Source organism: Rhinolophus sinicus, linkage group LG16 (assembly GCF_036562045.2).
Source record: "Rhinolophus sinicus isolate RSC01 linkage group LG16, ASM3656204v1, whole genome shotgun sequence".
Taxonomy (NCBI): Eukaryota; Metazoa; Chordata; class Mammalia; order Chiroptera; family Rhinolophidae; genus Rhinolophus; species Rhinolophus sinicus.
This window is the reverse complement of record NC_133765.1, coordinates 15,294,895-15,319,141: the sequence shown is the minus strand read 5'-3', so window position 1 is coordinate 15,319,141 and position 24,247 is coordinate 15,294,895. Positions and strand designations below refer to the sequence as shown.

The 24,247-nt window shown below is 48.1% G+C and overlaps 1 protein-coding gene across 3 annotated transcripts in view; it reads left to right on the top strand.

Moving 5' to 3' along the window:
* The first annotated feature begins 205 nt into the window (after window positions 1-205).
* Window positions 206-24,247, top strand: part of DGCR8 (DGCR8 microprocessor complex subunit) — a 35,007-nt gene continuing 10,965 nt past the window's right edge. Inside the window, exons 1-11 of one of the 3 annotated variants that reach the window (XM_074321886.1) lie at window positions 365-537; window positions 4,619-4,830; window positions 5,235-5,463; window positions 5,560-6,233; window positions 6,699-6,858; window positions 9,111-9,253; window positions 9,418-9,700; window positions 11,637-11,834; window positions 12,095-12,196; window positions 12,960-13,058; window positions 14,773-14,855. In XM_074321886.1, the coding sequence (XP_074177987.1) occupies window positions 5,571-6,233; window positions 6,699-6,858; window positions 9,111-9,253; window positions 9,418-9,700; window positions 11,637-11,834; window positions 12,095-12,196; window positions 12,960-13,058; window positions 14,773-14,855 (1,731 nt within the window). In that variant the 5' untranslated portion in view covers window positions 365-537; window positions 4,619-4,830; window positions 5,235-5,463; window positions 5,560-5,570. Of the gene's footprint in view, window positions 538-4,618; window positions 4,831-5,234; window positions 6,234-6,698; window positions 6,859-9,110; window positions 9,254-9,417; window positions 9,701-11,636; window positions 11,835-12,094; window positions 12,197-12,959; window positions 13,059-14,772; window positions 14,856-24,247 lie in introns of all 3 variants that reach the window. The other 2 variants (XM_074321884.1, XM_074321885.1) reach the window with 2 other exon arrangements.

Sequence of the window (24,247 nt, the reverse complement as noted above, 5' to 3'; positions counted from 1 at the left end):
ATTGGAAAATGCCTGTGTCAACGGCCTCCTCCGTACTGCCTAGACCGGGACGGCCGCGAGCGCCCTCTGCTCCCGGCAGCCCCCGCGCTGCCCCGTTCCCGGCGTCCCCCGCGCATCCCGCGTTCATCTGTTCCCGGCATTCCCCGCGTTCCCCGTTCCCGGCGCTCATCGCGGCCATCGCCCTCCGCGAGGCGAGCCCCGCCCGGGCGGCGACCGTTACCGCGGCCGTGGCCTCAGCGCCTGGTCCCGCCCGCGCGGCCGCGCTATTGGGCCGCGCGCCGAGGCCGCGAGCGCCCCGCGCGGCCGATTGGTGGCCTCCGCAGCCCTCTTGGCGTCACCCCCAATACGGGGCGGCCGCGCGCAGGGATTGGCCGCGCGCCGCCAAGGTCCGCCCTCCGCTCGCCCGCGCGGCAGGCGGGTCCCGCCGACCGGGGAGAGCCTGGGTGGCCTTTCTGGATGGCGGCGGCGGCTGGGCCGTGAGGGTCTCCCTATTGTGGTCGGGCTGCGGGCAGCTCGGGCAGGCCACGGGTGCCGGAGGTAGGTGCGGGGCGCGAGGGGCGCCCCGCGGGCCGGCGGGCGGGCGCTGCGGCCTGCGTGAGGGCGCGCCCTTCCACTCTCGGGCCGGGGGCCGCGGGCGGCGAGGAGGGAGGGAGGGTGGGAGGGCGCGGGGTGGGCCTGGCCACGCGGAGTCCCGGCCTTTGTGAAGCATCATGGCCGCGGGCCTCGAAGAGCGCGGGGCGGAGGTCCCGCCCGGGGGGGTGCGGCTGGGGGGCGGGCCCCGGGCTCAGGTGGCACCGACGCCGGTAGCCTTCTGCCTGGGTAAACGGCCTCAGTGTAAAGAAGCCCCTCGCCCTGTGGGCCCGAAGCCGTAGCGTCGCTTTCAGGCGGGAAAGGTATGAACAGGGTATTGCTCGCTTAGGACCCTGCCGGGTGTAACACAGTTTGGGAAATCGGAGAAGTCGCCCAAGTCTTTTTCTTCACCACATGCTCATGGATTGAGTATCACGTAGATAATCGGAATGTTGTTTTGTTGTAACAATGATCGTGATAGAAATAAATGGAAGGTGGCAACCTGTTGACAGTGATACCTGTCAAGTATCATCCGATGGACTTGGGTTGCTCATGGTAGAAGTTTGATTTGTGGTTTTGCATGCTTGCATGTACTTTGTTACCCCGTGCACGGCGGTCCAGCCTAGCGCTGGTGACTGCAAGGCCCACCACTAGGCCGGGACCCTCTTGTTTCCTGGTAGCAGGATGGACTCTCAGTCACAGGGCCACAGGCAACCCTGTCGCAGGCCTTCACTCACCAAACGGAGTGAATAGCCAATAATTGGTGCTGCCTGTGAGTACGGGGATGTGAGGCCTGTTGGAGGATGACAAAAGGAATGGATGAGGTCATACTGCCGCTGGGTTGGGCGGGAAGCTGCAGCAGGAGAGGCCTGACCTAAAGGCAGTAGCCACATCACTGGACTATCACAGCCAGTACCTCCATGCCAGCCCAGCAAGTGGACTCCAGCCAAGGGCACTGTCCAAGCGTATTGGTTTTACCCCAGTGTCAGAGATCCAGGGGAGCCTGCTGTGAGTCTGCTGCTGGCTTACCATCACTTGGCAAGAAAGGTTTACATCCGTGTGTTCAATCAGCTGAAGCAGTAATGAAGCCAATGGCGGGAGAACCATCTTTTGAGCCCTTAATGTGGCTAGGCACTGTGTGGGGCAGTTCCCAAGGGTTGTTTTATAGTCTGATGGTGACCTTGGAGGTAGGAAATATCTGACTGGTTTGCTTGGTCAAGGCCTCTTGTAGCTGCCCTCCCCTCCTTGGCGATCTCATCCAGCCTCCTGGTTTTAATGCTGTCTCCTTGACATCTCCATCTCCAGCCCCAGCTTCCCATCTGAGATGCAGCCTCACCTTTCTAGCTGCCTCTTCCACATCTCCATGTGTTACTTTGAAGCCAAGTAGCCATGACCAAACCTAAATCCCAATCTTGACTCTCCCCAAAACTCTCCTCATGGTGCCTTCACCACCTCAGCGCATGCCAGCTCTGTCCTTGGTTTGGAGCCACTTGGATTCCTCTCTTAGGCCTCCATGCAACCCTCAGGACCATTTTTCACCATCTTAACATGCTGGTCCCAGCCACCTGAGCCTCTTAATTCTTCTTTGCTCACAGTCTTGCTCCTCTCTCCATCCTCCAGCTATAGTTTTTCTGAATACAGAGTGGTTCTTTTAAACTGCAAGATAGTGTAAAACTGAGGCAGTACAGACAGGAACCAGCTTGCCTGGGTGGTAAAGCAGCTGCACCACTTTCTAACTGTGTGACCTTGAGCAAGTTGCTTACCCGTTCTCTCACAATGCTGTGAGAACTGTTGAGTGGAAGTGTATAAAGCGCTTAGGACGGGGTCTGGCTGAGGATTGGCTGTCACTGCTGCCCTTGGTTCATGCGACCTCACTGCTTTGACCCCCCTGTCCAGTGGTCCATCTCTCTCAAGAGAAGAGCCAGACTCCTAGTCTTGCTCGCCCTCACTGGCATGGCCGCCTGTCATGCCGCCTCAGCACGTTGCTGTCACCTGCCATACTCCTATCCCAGGGCCTTTGCTGTTCTCTGTGTTGCCTGGACTGTCCCCTCCTCACACCCCGCACTACCCACCTGGCTCTCCTTGCCTTCAAATGGATGCTGGCTGTGAGGCTTTCGCTATTCACCCTTCCTGAAGATGCCTCCCCTTCCCTAACCCCTTGCTTTGTTTTTTCTTGAGCACGTCTCAGTTTTTCTTAGTTGTTACTTGACCATCTCTCCTGCTAAAATGTAAGCTCTGTGGGTCAGAGATTTTGTCTGTCTTGCGTCCTTAGCATCTAGGATGGTATGTGTGCACCACGTGGAAGGTGCTCAGCAGACACTTGTTGAATGAGTTAGAGAAAGCTTGCAGAGGGAAAGCAAGGAACTTACCCAGGGCTGCCCCACCGTGGGGCTCTGCGCTTTGAGCTACTGCCCCCTGGGGCTGGGCAGATTTTCCTGGTCTCCCAAGGAGCGCACACGCTCTCTCCACAGCTCTCTGACCCCACCCTGTGCACCTCTTAAAGGCCTCCTTTCATCAGTTATTATCACTGTCATTTTGCTTTGTGCTTCTACGTGGCTGCTCCTTGGCCTTTTAACATGGTAGCTGATGTTCCCCGTCCTGTACTGCCATTTGTCTTCAATGCCTCCATCTCCTCATGTCTTCATTTTAGCTGTTTTTAGCCCCCTAGAATCACAGATTGGGTCTTGGGGTGTGTGCAGACCTGCCAGGTGCTGAGGGTTTGATCCAGGTCTGATCTGTGTTCTGTAGCGCTGGGCAAACTGACCTGCCTGTCCTTCTCTTAAATGATCTTTCTTGGTTGCCAGGAGACTGGCCTTACTCCACTCAGTGTTCCAGGTGCCTGTCTGGCTGCAGCCTCCTCAGCATTTACTTGCAGTTCAGAGTCTGTCATTATTATGTCCTGCATTTCCTTCATCCTTAGCACCTTTCACAGACACATCTCTGGGGGAAGTATCGTGTTAAGTTCCCATTGAAATCAGAACATAAGGATATCTTAGAATCCAGGAATAGAGTGACAGTTCAGTGGTCATTGCCCTTCCAACTGTGTCCAGGTGGTGGGGACCTTGTCTCTTGTTTATGGTAGTGTTTCCCTCGGAGTAGACAGTCAGTATTTGTTGAATGAAATGATTAAATCTAAACAAGTGTTTGATTTTTATATTGTGTCACCTTCAAAATACAACCACCATGCTCTGTCTCTTCACTGTAAACTTCTTAAATGAGTGATGTCTGCTGGCTCCAGACCATACAACTAGTCAAGTTGCCCCGTACGCATATATGGGCATGTGTGTATGTGTATGTGCACCCATGTACATGGCATATTCATGTGTGTGTGCCTGCACCTGATTCTCCTGCTCTGGTGCTCAGCCCTCCTGCAGACGTCTGGGTTTTCAGATTGTCCTTCTGAGCTGCCTTCACAGCTAGTTTTGTTATGCTTCCTCTGGAGTAAAGCTTCTCAAAGTTGCGTCCTCAACTCTTTTTCTGTGTTCCCTCTCTGTGCAGCCTCTGTTCTGTGGTTTTGGGACTACCACCTTGCTAATGGGTTCTGGCCCTGTGTCTCAGGGCCAGTCACAGCTCCAGAGCTGTGGCCTCAACACCTGTTGGACAGGTCTGCCTGGAGGCTCCATCGTCTCCTCTACGGGCTCCTGCCTCAGTGCTGGAACACGTGTGCCCCTCCAGGGGGAAGCTTCACTCGTCTTCGGTTTTCTTGTCTGTGCTCCCCCCTCCCTGGTTAGCAGAGCAGTCAGTTCCAATCTTCACTGTACTTGAGGGCTGCTACCCAGTCATCAGAGCCTCTTTGAACCCCTTGGCTCTCTGGCCTAGAGGACTCTTCCTACACTTTGGGCACAGGAACTATGCCTGGCACAGGGGTCAGTCTCCTTTCTCAAATAGGGACTGAAATGTGGCATGAGAGTCACCTCACCCATGGTGGCTCCTCGTTGCCCCCAGGATGGAGCCAGGCTCCAGATGGCACCCAGGACTCCCTGTGCCTTGGCACCAGTTGTCTCCTGCAGCTCCCCTACCAACCCCAGCCTGGCTCCCTTCCCCACAGACACCACCCCCTCTGCTGGGAACAGAACCATGCCACCTCTGGCGACCTCAGCACGCTGCATCACTGTCCTGGTCCACGTGCCAGCTTGTGGGCCCAGGAGAGCCCTGGGGTTCCAGGGTAGCAGAGCGCCTGGCTGCACCTCTGAGGCCCTAGCGCTGCAGAGTTGAGCTGAGGGTCTCGCATTCACCCTCTGACTGACCCAGCCCTAGCAGGTGAGTGGATTGATGTCACTCTGATGGCCGGAGGGAGGCCGCACACTTTATGTGTTTTCTGGAAAGGGCAGCCTTGCACCGCGTGCTTGCTTACCAATAAACTGAGTTAGGGGAATGCTGCGGTGAAGTTTAGTGTAGTTTTAATCCTTCTGAACCTTAAGATAATACTGTTTTTATGCTTCTGAAGTAGGAACTACAGTGGACATTTAATAAAATATTTAACTTTGGACTTAAATGATAATTTAGGTTCTGAAGAAAAAAAGTAAAGTTAGTTTTAAAGACTAAAAGATTTTCTTAGGCAGTATTACTTTCTTTACCACACTGTTAATAGCACTCGACTCTTGGTACCAGGGAAGCGGAAGGTTTCTGTCATTTTGTGATGATGTTTTTAAATCTCTTTGCAGGTGGAAGAAGAAAGGTGCCACTTTGGCATGAAGACAGACTCGCTTAGTCGTCAGTCATTTAAGCTGAGTGCATTGTGATTTCCAATAATTGAGGCAGTGGTTCTAAAAGCTGTCTACATTAATGAAAAGAGCAATGTGGCCAGCTTGACTAAGCCGCCAGCGTTTGCAGCGCGGGCAGGACGGCACCCGGGTCTCGACGGACTTGTGCATGTTAGCTGTATAGATTTATGTAAGGTTTTTTAAAACTGGTCTTTTAAAATAGTCTTAACCACTTTTACTATGGAGACGTATGAGAGTCCCTCTCCTCTCCCGCGTGAGCCCGCAGGAGAAGCGGTGATGGAGAACCGTGCTTGTCCCCTCCAAGTGCTGCCCTGTGAACAGTCTCCACCACCTCCCCTGCAAACGTCCAGTGATGCAGAGGTAATGGACGTTGGCTCTGGTGGTGATGGACAGGCCGAACCCCCTGCTGAGGACCCACTCAACTTCTACGGAGCTTCTCTTCTCTCCAAAGGATCCTTCTCTAAGGCCCGCCTCCTCATAGACCCGAACTGTAGTGGCCACAGCCCGCGCACCGCCCGGCACGCACCTGCGGTCCGGAAGTTCTCCCCTGACCTTAAGTTGCTTAAGGATGTAAAGATTAGCGTGAGCTTTACCGAGAGCTGCAGGAGTAAGGACAGGAGAGTGCTGTACACGGGAGTGGAGCGCGCCGCTCGTGCAGAGTGCGGCGTGGCCCTTAGCCCTGTCGGTGGGGACGTGCATGCTTGTCCCTTTGGCGGGAGTGTGGGTAACGGGGTGGGTGTGGGCGGGGAGAGTGCTGATAAGAAGGATGAGGAGCATGAGCTGGATCAGGAAAAGAGAGTGGAGTACGCAGTGCTCGATGAGTTAGAAGATTTTACTGACAATTTGGAGCTAGATGAAGAAGGAGCAGGCGGGTTCACGGCTAAAGCAATCGTGCAGAGAGACAGAGTGGACGAAGAGGCCTTGACTTTCTCCTACGAGGTATGTCGGTGGCCCCTCCTTTGGAGTGCTCTTAGCAAAACCCAAAGAGAGGTGTTTGGGAACTGCAGCATCTTTTGAAAGGTGATGTTGCAGAGAAAAACAAGAAACCGTATGAGGTGGAATAATGTTAATGTGGAAAAAAGACAGCAATAAAGAGTCCAGATTTTTAAACTTCTTAATGAAAAGTTTGGCTGACAGGTTGGCCTTGTACCTTTTCCCCAACCTGAGTTGGAAGGTGCTGCTGAGAAGCGCTCCCTGATGGTGTGTGCGTCTGGACCAAGCCTGTTGGCTTCAGTTGTCGGTGTCATCCCATTTGCTTTTCAGATGATCATGCACCATAAAGACACACCTAGGCCCCCTCGAGCGCCTCATTTCTGTGTCCGTTCTCACTAGTGCCATTAAGGTTGCCCGTTGTGCAGGAATGCAGGTGCTGGGGCCCTGGTGTCTGAACAGCGTGTTTTGCAGGACGACTTTGACAATGATGTCGATGCGCTGCTGGAAGAGGGCCTCTGTGCTCCCAAAAAGAGGAGAGTGGAGGAGAAATACGGGGGGGACAGCGACCATCCGTCCGATGCAGAGACAAGCGTGCAGCCCATGATGACCAAGATTAAAACCGTGCTCAAAAGTAAGTCAGCGGGTCAGACAGGACTGAGTTTTCACAAGCAGGCAGGAGGGCAAGTTTGAGAGCACTCGGGTTGCCAGACAGTAGTCTGGGCATGCTTTGGAGTGCAGGATAGTCATGTCTGATGAGGAGGAAACAGACAAGACTCAAGGTTGCATCCAGAATCACGACCCTCCAGGTGCAGATCGTGGTGTGTGCTGTAGAAAGCACAGAGAGACGAGTCTTGCAGAGGAACTGGGAGGGGACCCCTTAGGAGGGGGCATTGGTGTGTGCTAGGAGATGACAGGACCGGCAGCCAGCGTATGTGCTGACAGAGGCCAGTAGTGGGTGCTCAGCGTGGTGGCAGGTCATGGTCAAGGTCTGCGTTCTGGGTTCTGTGTTGTTGGGAGAAGCCACTAGAAGCAGACAGGTGTTGTTACACAATTTTTGTCTAAAAGCACAGCTCTGGCTGTAACATGGCCCATGCACTTCAGGTGGGCAGGATGGGAACTCGAGTACAATACAAGTGGAGGTGTTCTGAAGGTGCAGGATTTGGGGACAATGTGGAGAGCAGTGAGGAGGTGCCCAGAGTTGCGCCCCTGCAGCTCCTTTGTCAAGCCTGTCTGAGAGGAATTGGTGTCAGCTCCTGTCTGGCCTGGTCTGGAGGCGCCTGTGAGTGTTTAGATGGAGATGTTGGGCTGGGCACTTGGGCAGCGGAGAGAGGCTGAAGAGATGCATGGAGACTGGCACATAGGTGACACCTTAGGATGAGACCCAGGATGCAGAAGTTGGCGAGATGTGATGGGAGGAAATTGAGGGGCAGGTGGTGTGCAGTCTGTGGCTGTGGAGTGGACATGTCAGCACTGCTGGGTACCACATGTATCTGCCCATGTTGGCTAGTGTGGGGTTCATTGGTTGCAGATGGAGATGAACCTGGGGCCTCAGCTTCTGAGAAGGGGTAGAGGGGGCAGGCTTCACCTTGGTGCCTCCAGCAGGGTTGCTTTGTGCCTTTTCTGTGGTTTCAGCAGTCTCACTCTGAGCAGGTAAAGCCCTGTCCATTCTGAGCAGGACACAGGTTTGGAGGACACCTGGCCACTTGGCCTGCCTGCAAGGGCGCTGCCTCCCCCTGCAGCCTTCTCCACCTGGCAGCCTGCCTCGCACTGCTGCCTCCCTCCCAGCAGTTGCAGGCTGGCCCTCATGCTCACAGACTGTGTACGAGTGGCATGTGAGCTCTTCAAACAGCCAGGCCAACTTTGTGACTGCTCATCGTCACAAGTGAATGAGTGGCCCGGATGCACCTGTGTCCTGTGTTGTGCTTGGCTTGGATTTCATTTGCTTTTCCCCCTCCTGACTTAGCCCAAAGCTGGTGTAAGCCGGCTTCTTGGCCCTTGCTCACTGGGGAGAGTGTGTGACAGTGCACGGACACTCCCTCCCAGGGGCCGTCCTGACACCAGCTGTCCAGTATCGGCCACTTGTGGGTATCAGGCCTGGGGCCCTCAGTGCTGGGCAGGGATGTGGTACTAGGGTGCCACCCCTTTGCCATGGGAGCCACTTGGCACTATCTTTATCATGTATATATTTTTATAGATTTCACTTGCTTTTTTTCCTTTTGTTTCTAAAATTTTTAACTTGATCCCAGTACCTGTAAGAAAATTAAGTTTTGGTTAAATCTTTGTCTTGTGTTTTTCCCAGCCACTAGGCCTGTCAGTGGCAGGTGTCAAATGGATAACAGGTCTTGAGCTATTTTTTTAAGGACTGCCTGTAAAACAAGGAAGAGGTTGGGAGTAGTGTTTTAAAATTGATTTATACATTTATTAATTTGAAGTAACATTTTATATGCTTCATTACAGTGAGGACTTGTCACCTGGTTACAGAGAATAGTGTTCAATAAACATGCAGTTTATGAGCAAAGCTTACCCAGCCCCTGGGGTGCCTCTGGCCACAGCCAAGGCAGGCGCGTGAGCAGTCGAGTACCCATGGTGCTCACCAGCTGTGGAGGCAGCAGCCAAGTTTCCTTCACATTATACCCGGGATAAACAAGCACAAGAGAGCACAGTGTCGTGCATGGGAGGTACTGGGTGGCAGGCAGGACTGGGGTAGGCTCTGTCTGGTGGAAGGCGGACACTTCCCTACTCCCCTACTCTTCTGGTCCTGAGAGGTTCTTTTCAATATTTGGTCCATTTTACTGTTTTTATCTACCACGTGTCCATTTTAGAAACATCCCAATGGTTCTGTGTTTCTGAAGTGATTGTAGGATGTTCTTGTCTTCTGTGCAGGTCGTGGCCGCCCACCTACGGAACCATTGCCTGATGGGTGGATCATGACATTCCATAACTCCGGAGTCCCCGTGTACCTACACAGAGAGTCTCGCGTGGTCACTTGGTCCAGGCCGTACTTCTTGGGAACGGGAAGCATACGGGTAGGGGACACATCAGTCATGAATTTAGTCTTGTAAGTTCACAGACCAAACATGCACGTCTGCGCACATTGCACTGTAGCCAAGTCAAGGCAGGGGAAAAGCTTCAGATGTTCAGACCTTTGGGGCCATCCTTGTAATCTGTGTCGCAATTTCACTATTCACAGAAACATGACCCTCCTCTGAGTAGCATCCCCTGTCTGCATTACAAGAAAATGAAGGACAATGAGGAAAGGGAGCAAAGCAGTGAGCTCGCCCCTAGTGGGGAAGTGTCCCCTGGCAAGCCACTCAGCCGATCTGCGGAGCTGGAGTTTCCCCTGGAAGAGCCTGACTCCATGGGGGCTGACTCAGGGCCCCCAGATGAGAAGGACCCACTGGGGGCTGAGGCTGCCCCCGGGGCCCTGGGGCAGGTGAAGGCCAAAGTGGAGGTGTGCAAAGACGAATCAGTTGGTAAGTTTCCGGATGAACTCTCTTTCCCCTTTGCTGGCCAGGGCTGTCTGCAGGGATGCCCCTGCATTTCACACCTTCCCTTCCTTTTGCTGAATGCCATCTGTTCCTAGCTGTGTCTGTGAGGCAGCGATTGCTAGGGATCTCTGTCCTAGTCCCAGGTGGCTGGAAAGCCTCATCTCCCTGTTCTTAGGAGAACCTATCCGGGTACTGAGCTCCAGACCCCTGTGCCTTGGCTCTGCAGGGCCTCAAGTTCAATGCTGTCAGTGTAGACCGGTCTTCTCTAGTCACTTTTATGTTCACTCCTGAAGTCTTGCTTTTTCAGTAGGATGTGCGTTTGGTGTTTTGATTTATCCTGATGTGCTCAGAGTGAGCTACTTCAATCCACAGACTCAGTGTGGGCAACTCTGCCACTCTTCTGTGGACATTTCCTGTTTAAATCCTGCAGTTGCTTTTTGGATGTGTGTTGGTGTTTCTCACTGTCTCTTCTGTGTCTTTTGGTTTAGTTGAACCCATTCAAGTCTTAGTTGTCTCTTCAGTGATGGCGAGCTGTTCTAGCCCACCTGCTGAACCTTTTTCAGAGGACTTGGTGTTTTCAGGATTTCTGACTGTGTTGCTGCCTTGCCTGTCTCATAAATCTTGCATATGAGGAGCCCTAGAAGAACTCAGGAGATGGGGCACTGTTGCCGAGGAAGGGGAGGTTGGCTTCTGGTGGCTGGGGGAGAAGCAACGTGCGTCTGGGGAACGGGCAAAGCGTCTCACTGGCCCCCCAGCTCCCCTGATGGATGGATCTCAGTCTCCCCTTAAACTGTCTGCCTAGCATTGTCTCCGTCCCTCATCCAAGTCGGCTTCCTCTGTCAGTGTGTTGGCGCTTTTCTCGGGGACCTAGCTGGAAGGAAGCTCTCCCTTTAATGCTTTAACTTAATGTAGTGGGTTATTGCTTCATACCATGTGTTATCCACACTAACACCTGAATGTGTTCCTGATGTTCTAAAACACCTGCCTCCCTCTCTTGCAAGAGGTGACCATTGATACTTATTTCCAGACTCACTTCTCTGCATTCATACGTAAAGAAATACGTAGTTTCAGTTTATAATTAAGTAGGTACAAGTAAATGGTTTTGTAGCCTTTTTTAACTGTATACATATCAGTCTTCCTACATGGAACTCCTCCCTCCACCTTCTGGGGTACTGCTCTTAGGGCTGGGTGTGAGCCATGGCAGTGCCCATCTTGGGGCTTATGCTTGAGTGGTAGGAGGCAGGCAGGAAGGAAACCAGTGAGGCCATGGGAACCTCGAGCATGTCCTGGGGGAGAGGGGTAGTGGGTGCAACAGTAAAAGCGGGAGGTCCCAGGGACCTCACTGAATGGGAACCTCACTGAATGGTGGACAGAGGGGTGTGCTTTGGAGGCAAGGCACCTGGGTGAGCCATGGGGCCCAGCCAGGGACCGAGAGGGGGTAGGTGTGATGAGTGCCAAGGCCTGAGCTACCTGGGTGTGTTGTTGGATGCAGAGGAGGCCAGGGTGGCTGCAGGGGAGGGAGCGAGGTGGCAGTGGATACACGGCTCCCCCTGACTGCTGTTGGCAGGCAGGCCCCTGTTTTGATACAGGGGGAAAGGCCCTGAAGGCCATATGATTTTTTGTTTCTGTTTTTAAGCTTCCCTTTTTAAAAAAAAAATCCTAGTTCTTGCTCCAAATAAACTAAAAGGACATCTCAGAAGTTTGTTCATGAGGGACCTGGCAGAATAATTTGAGTTGGCTAAGTGAAGGGACCTAATTCTTTACTTTCCTTGCCCTTCAAAAGGAACAAGGAAAGGGCAGTGGGTATCACGTGGCAGGACCTGTGTGATGGGTAGCCCACTGCTGTCCAACTCACTGGGCAGAGGAAATATGACTCTTGCATTGAAAATTAGTTACTGGTTCTCTGGTAAATCTTGTACAGATCTTGAGGAATTTCGGAACTACCTGGAGAAGCGTTTCGACTTTGAGCAAGTTACTGTGAAGAAATTCAGGACATGGGCTGAGCGGCGGCAGTTCAACCGAGAAATGAAACGGAAACAGGCTGAGTCCGAGCGGCCCATTCTGCCAGCCAATCAGAAGCTCATCACTCTATCCGTGCAAGATGCACCCACAAAGAAAGGTGAGTTGGAGATTGTAAATTGTAACATTGGCAGACTGGTTATACTGTTATTTTTTATTTGATGCTTAAAATGTATACTTTGTGCTTGAGTTGCACTTACTTCAGAGCTTGTGTTTACTCCACCAATGCAGGGGTCCGCCACATTCACTGTGGTGAGCCCCTCCCACTCAGTGACTCAGTAGCTTGGATGGTGCCAGACACCGAGTGCTCGCTTGTGGTGGGTGCTCACCCTGTTGCTGAGATGGTCCTTCTTGTCACAGAGTTTGTCATTAACCCCAATGGGAAATCTGAGGTCTGCATCCTGCACGAGTACATGCAGCGCGTTCTCAAGGTCCGCCCGGTTTATAATTTCTTTGAATGTGGTAAGTTTGACCTTCTGCATCTCAGTCCTGAAGTCACACACCTCACTTTAGTCATGGCTGGGGAGGCGGGCGCTGGCCATTAGCCCCACGTAGCTGGGATAGAAGTGAAAGGGGAGGGCAAGGAGAGGCATGCAGCAGAGAAGCGTTCATTTGTGTCCCGTCTAAGGATCTGTGCCTCCTCTTCTTCCTTTGTCTATACTTCCCCCTCCCCCACCTTCCTTTTGTCCCTTGTCCTGAGGAAGGCCTCCCACTGTCTCCAGGCGCCCCCAGGTGGATGAAGGGGCTTCAGGCCTGCACTTCCACCAGCTATGTCTCATCCATCCGACCTCATCACACCTTTGTGAAAACCAATTCGTTTTCTCCTTGAAAGCCAAAACCTAGGAGTCACTCCTTTTTTTCATGTTGTTTCTTTGGCTTAACTGCATCTGGGCCTCCCCTCGCCTCCGTCGTCTGCCCATCGTTTACAGAGCTTGGTCCCTGTTCTGGTGGCTCTGCCTCTGTCCTCTTGTTGCCCTTCCAGCTCACTATCCCACAGTCCTGTTTCCCGCAATTTTCCTGGTGCGCTCTCTGCCTGCTGACCATTCCTCAGCCCCATCTCAATGCCTCAGGGAGCCCCTAGCTCTCTGCCTTCCAGCAGCAGCCCTGACACCACCTTATTTTGGTGTGAGCAGATTGTGTGTGTGTGTGTGTGTGTGTGCGCATGTGCGTGCATGCTTTTAATGTCTTGGCAAGTGTGTTTTAAAATAATAATTTTAATTTTAAGAGAACCCAAGTGAGCCTTTTGGCGCCTCGGTGACCATTGATGGTGTGACCTATGGATCTGGAACTGCAAGCAGCAAAAAACTTGCGAAGAATAAAGCTGGTAATATGCCTGCTTGGGTGTCAGCCCCACGCTGCCTGCTGTGTCTGCCCCTCCCCTTGGCTGGGGAGGGCTGAGCAGCAGCCCAAGTGGGAGGGGAATGGCTGGGGCAAATCTATTTTATTTATGTAGTCATCTAGTTTGGGTTTATAAAATTGTGTGTTCATTGGAAAAGATTTAAATACAGAAAGTAAAACGGAGAAATAAAAATAGAAGGTCCCTTGTCTACTCAGGGGCAGCTGAGCTGGAATCTCCCGTCTTTGTCCCCACTGCTCACAGAGCTGACTGGGCAGCTGGGCACTTGTTTTAGAGTGGGTTTGTATTTAAACTGAGCAAAATGTGGGCCTGCTAGGAGATGACAAACAGGTGGGTCAGCATGCTGTTGGCATCCTCTTTCAGTGGTTTTGACGTTCGCAAGGATGATTTCCTAAGTCCTTCAAACTCCAAATTTGGGACTGCCACTCATTGAACACAGCATGGCAGCAGATTGTGGGAAAGCTTATGTTTTCTGGTTAAAATCCATTGCTCTTTTTGACCATGTATGTACTGTTTGCTTTTGTGCCCAGGATTAGTAGTCATTGGCATTCTTTTCTAGAAGCCATTTGCCTCAGCCTCAGGACTATTTGGCTTCTTCTTGGAGTGGACCACATTGTAGGGTGGCTGTTGGGTACACCCCAGGCCCTGGCACCCATAAGTCAATTATTGAGGTTTCTGTCATTCCCCTGTTGTCTTCCAGAGCATTATTAATTGTCTTCCAGTCAATTATTGAGGTCTCTGCCCTTCACAGAGTGTGAAGTATGTCAATTTTATCAGTCTCACAAGGTCTCGGGTCAGTGAAAGTATTTTTGCTTGTGAGACTCAGTTTCCCTTGGTGATGCTTTCTTTTGATGGTGTATGCTGAGGACAGTTGGAACAATACATTACTGTCTGTCCTTCCTCTGGGAGGCTGTGCTGGACTCACACACTCCGCCACATTTTCCAGGAATGCCTGCTGTCCAATTTTGAGAAATTCTGCCAAAAGACTTTTTAAGCTCAACCCTCAGAGCGGGGCCCAGCATGGGGTTGAGACATTCTCCTGGCAGGCCCTGCTGTACTCCTCTCCGTGTGCAGGGATCCACTTCTTCCGCCCAGGTCCTAGCTGCTCTCTAGACATCTGCACTCAGATGTCTTGCTAGCACTACAACTCTACAGGGTCAGACTGTTGCTCACATCCCGCCCCCCTCCACCAGTGCCCCACTTCCTCAACCCAGTGGCAAGTGGCAGCCCTGCTCACTCAGGCGCCTGTGCTCACCATGCAGCCATCCCTGTGCTCTGAGCTGCAGATGCTTTCTCCAGAGGATCATCCTGTGTGGCTGCCTATTCCTGCCGCACGCCAGTAGCCTGCTCAGCCTGGAGTCCTTCCTACTTGGTCCAGGTTCTGCTGAGTCATTTGCCCCCATGTCACCAACATGATTCCTCTGACACACAGATCTCTCCCTCACCTGCTACAAGTGTCTCAGGGCAAAAGCACCCCTAGCACTGCCTCCATTCCTCAGGATGTACTTTTTTCCATCTGCTGTCACTGCCTCTAAAGTGCTGCTGCTCCCTGGGGTCCTTGCTCCCCTCTGAGCTGTGGAGACCTTGGCCTTCCCTGCATAGGAGCCAGTGTGCAGCTTGCTCTGGAGTTGGGAAGCCGGCTGGACCCAAGCCCTCATCCTCAGAGTTTTTCTTTTCCTAGCCCGAGCTACGCTGGAAATCCTCATCCCTGACTTTGTTAAACAGACCTCTGAGGAAAAACCCAAAGACAGTGAAGAGCTCGAGGTGAGTGTCATGATTCTGCCCTATTTTGAGCTGCTGATCTGATTCTATGGTTATTTGTAGCAAGGGCTTCTCAAATCTGAAGAATGCATTTTTTATAATAGCTTTATTGATATATAATTTATATGCCATAAATTTTATCCTTCTAAACTATGCAGTTCAGTGGGTTTTTGTATATTCAGAGTTCTACAACCATCACAGCAACCTAAGAATATTGTTAATACTCCAAAAAGAACACCCCATACCCATTAGCAATCACTCCTAAATCTCCCCATTTCCTAGCCCCTCAACATCTGGCAGCCACTAATTGCTGCTGTTTCTGTGGATTTGCCAATGTTGGACATTCCATAGCAATGGAATCACATGACGTGATCCTTGTTACTAGTGTCTTTCACTTAGCATGCTGTGTTAGCTGTGGGTCTTACAGATTGAGGATGTTTCCTTCTACTCCTGGTTTGCTGAGAGTTTTTGCCAGGAATGGATGTTGGGTTTTCTCAAATGGTTTTTCTGCTTCTATTGCGATGATCATGTGGTTTTTGTCTTTTACGTTACTAACATGATGGTATATTACATTGAGTGTTGAACATTAAACCAACCTTGCATTCCTGGGATAAATCCCACTTGGTCGTGCATAATCATTTTATGTGTTGCTGGATTTGGGTTGCTAGTATTTTGTTAAGGACTTTTATAGCTATATTTATTTATAAGGGATACTGATCTGTAGTTTTCTTGTTTTTGTTGGTTTCAAGATAATACTGGCCTCAAAGAATTAGTTGGAAAGTGTTCATTCCTCTCCCATTGTGTGGGATAGTTTGCAAAGGGTTGGTATGAATTTTTTAAACCTTTGATAGAATTCATCAGTGAAACCATCTGGGCCTGGACTTTTCTTTGAAGTTATTTAATTACTAATTCATCTTTTTACTTGTTATACATCTATTCAGATTTTCTGTTTTTTCTTGAGCCAGTTTTGGGACTTGTGTCTTTCTAGGAATTTTCCCATTTGATCTTGATTATCATAGTATTCCCTTATGATCCTTTTTATTTTGATAAGGTTGTGATGTCCCTGCTTTAATGCCTGATGTTAACAGTTTGAGTCTCTTTTTTTCCTCTTTGTCAGTCTAAAGATTTGTCGGTGTTGTCAATCTTTACAAAGATCCAACTTCTGGTTGGTTTTGTTGACTTTTCCTATTGGTTTTTTATTCTCTATTTTGTTTATTTTTGCTCTAGCATTTCTTATTTCCTTTCTTCTGCCAGGTTGGGTTAATTTGTTCTTTTATAACATTTTAAGATTAGGGTATTGATTTGAGTTTTTCTTTTTAGACATAGAGTTTACAGCTATAATTTTTCTTCTATGTACTGCTTTAACTGCATGTTGTTTCTGTTTCCATTCATCTCAAAGTATTTTTCTAATTTCCCTTCTGATTTCTTCTTTGAACCATTGGTTGTTTTAGGAGAGTTTGCTTTTCATATATTTGTGAATTTTCCAAATTTCCTTTAGTTATTGATTTTTTTTTTTGAAAGATTTTATTGGAGAAAGGGAACAGGACTATTTTTTGTATTATTATTATTTTTATTATTATTATTATTTTTCCAAGTCAAGTTGTTGTCCTGTCAATCGTAGTTGGGGAGGGCGCAGTTCAGCTCCAGGTCCAGTTGCCGTTGTTAGTTGCAGGGGGCACAGCCCACTATCCCTTGCGGGAGTCGAGGAGTCGAACTGGCAACCTTGTGGTTGAGAGCCCACTGGCCCATGTGGGAATCGAACCGGCAGCCTTTGGCATTAGGAACACGGATCTCCAACCGCCTGAGCCACTGGTCCGGCCCCTAGTTGTTGATTTTTAACGTAACTCTGTTGTGGTTCAAAAACATAGTTTGTATGATTTCAGTCAATTCTCTTTTAAACTTATTGAAGCTTATTTTATGACCTGACATATGGTCTGTCCTGGAGAATGTTCCATGTGCACTTAAGAAGAATGTATATTGTACTGTTACTGGGTGGAGTGAAACAGATGTCTTTTAGATCTAGTTGGTTGTGTGGTGTTTATTGTTCTCTTTCCTTGTTGGTCTTCTCCCTCGTTCTTCTAGGCATTATGGAAAGTGAGGTATTGAAGTCTCCAACTCTTATTGTTGAATTGTTTATTTCTCCCTTCAATTCTGTCAGTTTTTGCTTCATGTATTTTGGCACTATTGTTAGGTACATATATGTTTGTGATATTTGATATAATAAAAAATGTGTTTGGTCCTTGTCCTGGGTTCCTGGGCAGAGCTTCTAATGTAATACAATAAGTTATTATTTGGTTTTTGTCCCCAGTTCTTGAAATAGCTCCAGGTTGACAAAGGTGAATCGAATGTCTTTTGTTACTAACACTCCCCTTTCAACCTCCTGGAGTTTATGTTAATGAAATGACTTTTGGAAAGCTCCTAAGGATGTGAGGGCTAGTTGTTAGGGGAACCTGCCCTCTAATTAGAGGGTTGGAACTTGCAACCCCACCCTTCATTTCACCCTCAATGTCCAAGGATGGGGAGAGGGACTGGAGGTTAATCACTGATGGCCAATGCTGTAATCAGTTGTGCCTATGTAGTGAATCCTCCATAAAAAACCCAAACCAGAGGTGTTCAGGAGCTTCTGGGTTGGTGAACATGTGGAGATTGGCGTTGAGTGGTTCGCTTGAAGAGGGTGTGGAAGCTCCGTGCCCCTCCCCTTGTACTTTGTCTTATGCATTTCTGCCATCTGGTTGTTCCTGAGTTACATCCTTTTATAATAAACCAATGATCTAGTAAGTAAACTGTTTATTGTGTTCTGTTAGCTGTTGTAGCAAGTTATTCAACCTGAGGAGGGGTTTGTGGGAAGCTCCAGTACATAGCTTCTTGATCAGAAGCACAGATAACAACCTGGATTTGTGATTAGCATCTGAAGTTCTGGTAGCTGTCTTGTGGGACTGAACCCTACTCTGTGGGGTCTGCTGTAACTCATGGCAGTGTCAGAATTGCTTGGTGGGGAAAACCCACACATTTGGTTTCAGAAATGTTGAGGGTAGAAGTAATTTTTATTTAACGCTTGTAATAGTTATATCATCTTGATGGATGGACCCTTTTGTGATTATTATATAAAGTATCCTTCTTTATTACTAGAACAGTTTTTGTCTTAGAGTCAGTTTTGTCTGATATAGTAGCCACTCTTGCTCTGTCAATTTTTGTTTGCATGGTGTATCTTTTTATCCTTTTAATTTTAACCTATTTGTGTCTGAATCTAAACTATGTCTCTTATATGTAGCATAAGTTGGATTTTGTTTTTATACTGTCAATCTCTGCCTTTTGATCAGAGGGCTTAGTCAATTTAAATTTAATGTACATACTGAAAAGGTAGAGTTTCTGTATGCCATTATGCTATTGTCTTCTGGTTTGTGTCTTTTTTGTTCTTCAACTCCTCCTTTACTGCCTTTGTGTTAAATAGATACTTTCTAATGTACCATTTTATTCATGTGTTTCTTTAACATTTTTTTTTTTTTAATTTTCTCAGTGGTTGTCCTAGGGAGTACCAGTAACACCTAAACTGAAAACAGTCTCGTTTGTATTAATACCAACTAATTTTAGTTGTATACATAACGTTGCCCCTATGTAGTTCGGTTTACCCCCAGCTTTATGCTGTTATTGTCACAAATTACATCTTTATATGTTCTCTGTCCATCAACTAGATTTATAATTATTGCTCTGTGTAGTTGTCTTTTAACTTAGGAAGAAAGTGAAGTTACAAAACAAAATACATTTATATTGTCTTTTATTTACTGATGTAGTTACCTTTACTTTTTGTAGTGCTCTTAATTTATTGTATGGATTCAAGTTATGGTCTGTAGTGTCCTTTTATTTCAGCCTGAAGGCTCCTTAGTGTTTCTTGGAGGGCAGGTCTACTAGCAATGGATTTTCGGGTTTTTTTAATTTGAGAATGTCTTCATTTCTCCTTCATTTTGAAGCACAGTTTTGTTGGATGTAGAATTTTTGGTTGACATTGTTTTCCTTCATAATGGGAATGTGTGATTCTACTGCCTTCTGGCCTCTATAAGAAATGAGAATTCAGCTGTTAATCTTGCTAATAAGGATCATTTTATAGATGAGTTGCTTGTCTTACTGCTTTTGAGATTCTCTTTGCTTTTGGCCTTGGAGATGTCTGGATTTGGATTTTTTTGAGTTTATTCTGTTTGGTGTTTATTGAGCTTCTTTGATATATAGATTGTTTTTTATCTTTGGGAAGTTTCAGCCATTATTTCCTCACATATTCTGTTTGCCCTTTTTTTCCTCTCTTCTCTTTCTGGGACTCCTATTATGTGTAAATTGGTACACTTGATGGCATCTAAATGTTTATGAGGCTCTGTTATTTTATTATTTTTTAATGTTCTTCAGACTGGATATTTTTAGTTGGTCTATTTTCAAGTTTGCTGATCTTCTGACTGATCTAATCTGCTGTTGAACCCCTCTAGTGAAATTTTCATAATTTCTGTCTTGATAGTCTCGATTTGGTGAAATATTGTTCTTGTACTTCCCTTTAATTCTTTAGACTTTTCTTTTAGTTTTTTTTTTTTTTTTTTTTTAGTTCTTTGAGCTTATTTATTATAGCTGATTTAGTCTTTGTCTAGTAAGTACATCTTCCTCATGGTTTGTAGTGACTGCTCCCCCACCCCATGTATGATCTATACATTTGTTTCTTTTCACATCTTGTAATTTTTTGTTCTTGTTGAAACCTAGACATTTTAAATAATACGATGTGGGAACTGTGGATATCAGATTCCCTCCCCTTGCCAAGATTTGTTGTTTTTGCTGTCTGTTTAGTGACTGTTAGTTTGTTAGGACTGGCGTAATAAAGTATCACAACCTGGGTGGCGTAAACTACAGATATTTATGCCTCACAGTTCTGTGAGGCTAGACATCTAAAATCAGGATGTCAGTAACGTTGGTTCCTTTTGGGGGATGTGAAGGAAGGAATTTTTCCAGGCCTTTCTCCTTGATTTGGAGATGACTATCTTTATTATTCACATGGCTTTCTTTCTGTATATATGTTTGTCTCCAGATTTCCTCTTTATAAGGATACTAGTCATATTGGATTAGAGCCCACCCGAATGACCCCATTTTAACTTGATTACCTCCATAAAGATCCTATCTTCTAATAAGGTCACATTCTGAGGTACTGGGAGTTAGGACTTCAACATGTAAATTTGTCGGCAGGGATACAATTCAACCCATAACAGTGACTTTCTGAGACTAATTCTGAAGTTCAGGTAATAGATATCCTGATCTGAACCAGTAAGTCTTCTAATCTTTGCCACCATGTGTGGGTTCACGTCCAGTGCTCCAGTAATTGAAAACTCTGCTTTAGTCTTTGCTTCCCACTTGTATATAAAGTTTCTGAGTCAACTAGGGGTAAGAGATTAAGGCCTTCTCAGTTCTTTCCTGGGCATCCACATGGCTGTCTGGATCCCTAGACACATTGGAGATTTTCAAAGCCCTCTATGGTCATCTCATTTTCCAGCTTTTCCTTTTATAGTTTTTGAGCTGCCTCTTGCTTGTAACCTGGTATCCTAGCTTCAGGCAACTGCAGTATGAAACAGTTGCCACTGATTATTTTTGGCAAATCCTGGGGAATGGATTGTTTTCACTTAGTGAACTATGAATTGGGTCAAGTAAAGATCTCTGGTTGGGGTGTTGGGGTCCTGTTCTGCCCTCTGGCTAGAAAGCTGCTGCTTCCCAAGGCTACCATGGAGTTGGGAAGGGGAGACAGGAATGAGTTAAGTTAAAACTCTACAAAGTCTCATTGTTCTTAAAAAGATTCAGTTATTTTTCTTGAGTAAATACTCCTTAGATTGTTTTCATTAATTTCCAGAATTCTGAAAAAGTTCAGTTGACAATTTTTGACAGTGCTCTTGATACTTTATTATAGAGGAATAAATTTTGGAGGTCCTTATTCTACTCCAGAAGTGCTTCAGGATATATTTTTAAATCTTTAAAGTCTTTGTCTAGTAAGTCCATCTTCCTCAGGGATTGTTTGTAGTGACTGCTCCAATATTTTTGGACTGATACTGTTACAAAATATGGTAAAATGCCCGTGGCGGTGTTAAGTTGCACTCAAGGTTCTAATGTTTCTATGGTTATTGTCATGGATAGGCCACAGATAGATCATAGACCCCACTCCCAGGAGAGAGTTTCAAAAGGACTTCAACTTTATTTCTGAATGACCCAGCTGTGGAGAGATCGCACTCAGGGAGGCTTCCAAAGCACGTTGGAGAACCCCTTGCCCAGACCCCTACGTGCATCCCAGCCAGACTCAGGATGATTGTTGCAGTCGATGGTGCCTGGGCTATATAAGATTCACCCCACCATTCTTTCTAAGAGGCAGCCCTCCCCATCCTTTGATATGGAGTAGCAGAAATACGAAGCAGTGACTGTGCTTCTGGTGCTGGGAAATGGCCTGGACCCAGGCAGGCAGGGATGCGTGGCTCCGGCAGCCTTTCTGGAAGATGGGACTTTGCTTTGATGCCGCGGTTGATCCAAGCAGGTTCTGCTGTTGACCCCTAGGAGAGGTCTCATCTGTTTGAGCTTGTAGGACCCATAGCCTGCTTGCCGTGATTAATATTGTGGTCAAGTTTACAGTAATTCAAGTAGATTAAGATTGAGTTGAGAAATTTTTGACATGTTGAGATAATTGAAATTTCTCCAGGGTGGGTAGAGTGAGGGTTGGGAACGCCTTGTTTCAAGGTAGCATCTAAGAGAGGCTCTACATAGTATGTAGCCTCAGTGACACCAGCATCTTACTCGGTTGGTTGCTGAATGAATAAACAGTTCAGTCCATTTTTTAATCATTCTAATGGTCCCTGTGCCTACTCTTGCTTTTGTTTACTTTTGTGTTTGGCATCCTCTGGTTCCTCAGCAGGAACTGCCCAGTTGTCACTCTGACCAGCACGGGGACCCAGGGCCCCGGAGTGTCCATGTCCTCTAGCTTCGGCGGGATAATTTGTGTTCCTGCGAGACTGACAATCCCCACTCTGTATACCAGGTGCTCCCTGTAGCCCTGGTTCCCTGCTCTGCCTCCGCTGCCCTTTGCAGCCCCACTGCCTGCATGTGGCCTCCTCATGTGTGGCAGTGCCAGGGGATACACACCTGGAGGGCAGCAGCTTGCCCCAGCCTGCACCGTCAAACCTGTCACTGCTTCATGCTTGGTGTTGGGAGGCTGGCAGTTAGCTGAACAGAACCTCTTGTCTGTTGCAGGCACATGGTTTTGATGACGTCCAGCTGGCAGTCTTTGTGTTCAGTTGTTCTGTCATCATCCACCTTTCCTCCTGTCCTTCATTCTTTAACTTACAGGATTGTTATGGCCTTAGCATTATTCCTAGAGCCTTTCACTTCAGGGCCTCTGCTGAGGTGTCTGCGTGAAAGCGACTGCAGGTTTCTGGAAGTTGTGCTTGGGCAGACCCGGGCTGATATGTACCCTTGGTGTTCCCTTTCTTCCACAGACAGCAAGGTGACATAAGTGGTCGGTCATACACCACACAGTAGCAGGATTTAGGTTCTCACCACGTACTCGGGCTCTTCTGGAAAGTGAGGGATCTTTCTAGAATCATATCAGAAACTAGCCTGAAAAAGAGGAGGTTTCCCCAGGTGGAGAAGGGCACATGGGAGGATTGCCATGTGGATAGCATCAACTAGACTTGGAAATCCCAGGTGAAAGTTTCCCTTGTACATATGAGGGGCTTTCCATGTCAGTTCTCCAGTTCTGACACTATCTGGGTTTCTACAACTCAGCTCAATTCTGACAACTCCTGTAGCAAGAGCTACATGGATTTGGATGAAATCCCACAGGTGAAAGGGCTCAGTCCCATAAGATTGCCCCCCCTTCAGAAGCCAGCCACAAATGGCATGGCCATGCTACCCACGCTCTGCCTGCTCAACTCCAAATTCAGAGGTTCCCGTGACCTCCCCTCAGATTCCATAATTTGCTGGAATGACTCCCAGAACTCTGGAAAACACTTACCTTACGATTACTAGTTTATTATAAAGGATAAAAAGTACGGCCAGAGGAGGTACTTAGGTTGAGGTCCAGAAGTGTCCTGAGCACAGGAGTCTCTGTCCCTGTATAGTTTGGATGCGCTGCCTTCCTGGCACATGGATGTGTTCACCATCGGAAGCTCCCTAAATCCTGTTCAAGAATTGTATAACCCAATGTCCAGTACCCTCTCGCAGGAGGTGGGGCTGGAAGTTTGGTCTTCCTGGTCACCAGGAAGCTCACTCTGAGCCACCTCATTAGCATAAACGCAGGTGTGTCCAAAGGGGCTCATCATTAATAACAAAAGGTAACTCCTGTCATCTGGAAATTCTATGGGATTTAGGAACTCTGTGCCTGGAACGGGACACAGTGGCCAGATACGTGCACCGGTGCTCTTGAGAGGTATTTTTTCACGCTTCTAATTTAATTGTATGTGTGCACACCTCCACCCACATTTGGTGTTTATTTCCTCGTTTTGAAATTTATCAGAGGATAAAGCAACTTTCCAGTCAGGTTGGGGGTTGGAGTAGCACATGTGTTGGCCTGAACCTGGCTGTTTCTGTCTGTCTCGTTCTCGTGAGTGGCTCAGTGATGGAGGGCCCCTCTTCCCTGTGGTGTCCCTGGAGATGTGGCACCAGAGCCACCACGTGCTGTACAGGGTGCAGTTTCTTAGCTTGGGTGCTGTGGGGGCACTGTCTGCTCTGTTTGGACTCCAGCTGTGAGGGCCCTGGTGCTTTGGGAGCTCTTGCTGTAGGCTGCTGTCGGGAAGCTGCGGTGGCACAAGGTCCACGTGTGAGGTGGCACAGGTACAGAATATGAGAGCTGCCTCGGGAAGGAAGCGGAGGCTCCGGATGAAGCACCTTTGGTATTGATTAAAAAGGGAGAACATGACCAGAACAGTCACTGTTCCCTTTTAAAGGCCTGGAAAGATTTCTTGGTATTTTATTGCTTTTTTGGGTAGCTGTGGGTTGGTTGGTGCACAGATATACTAGGATTGAGGCGTTAGTGACAAGTTGGTTTATTTATTTATTTATTTATTTTTTAATTTACATAGTTAAATTCGCTGTTTGTACAGTTCTGTGAGTTTTGACAAATGCATAGTTTTGCTATGTAACCAATAGCGCAAGGAAGACAAACCATTTTCTTTTTTTTTTAAAGATTTTATTGGGGAAGGGGAACAGGACTTTATTGGGGAACACTGGGTACTTCCAGGCTTTTTTTTTTTTTTCCAAGTCAAGTTGTTCTTTCAATCTCAGTAGTGGAGGGTGCTGTTCAGCTTCAAGTTGTTGTTCTTTCAATCTTAGTTGTGGAGGGCACAGCTCAGCTCCAGGTCCAGTTGCCGTTGCTAGTTGCAGGGGGCACAGCCCAC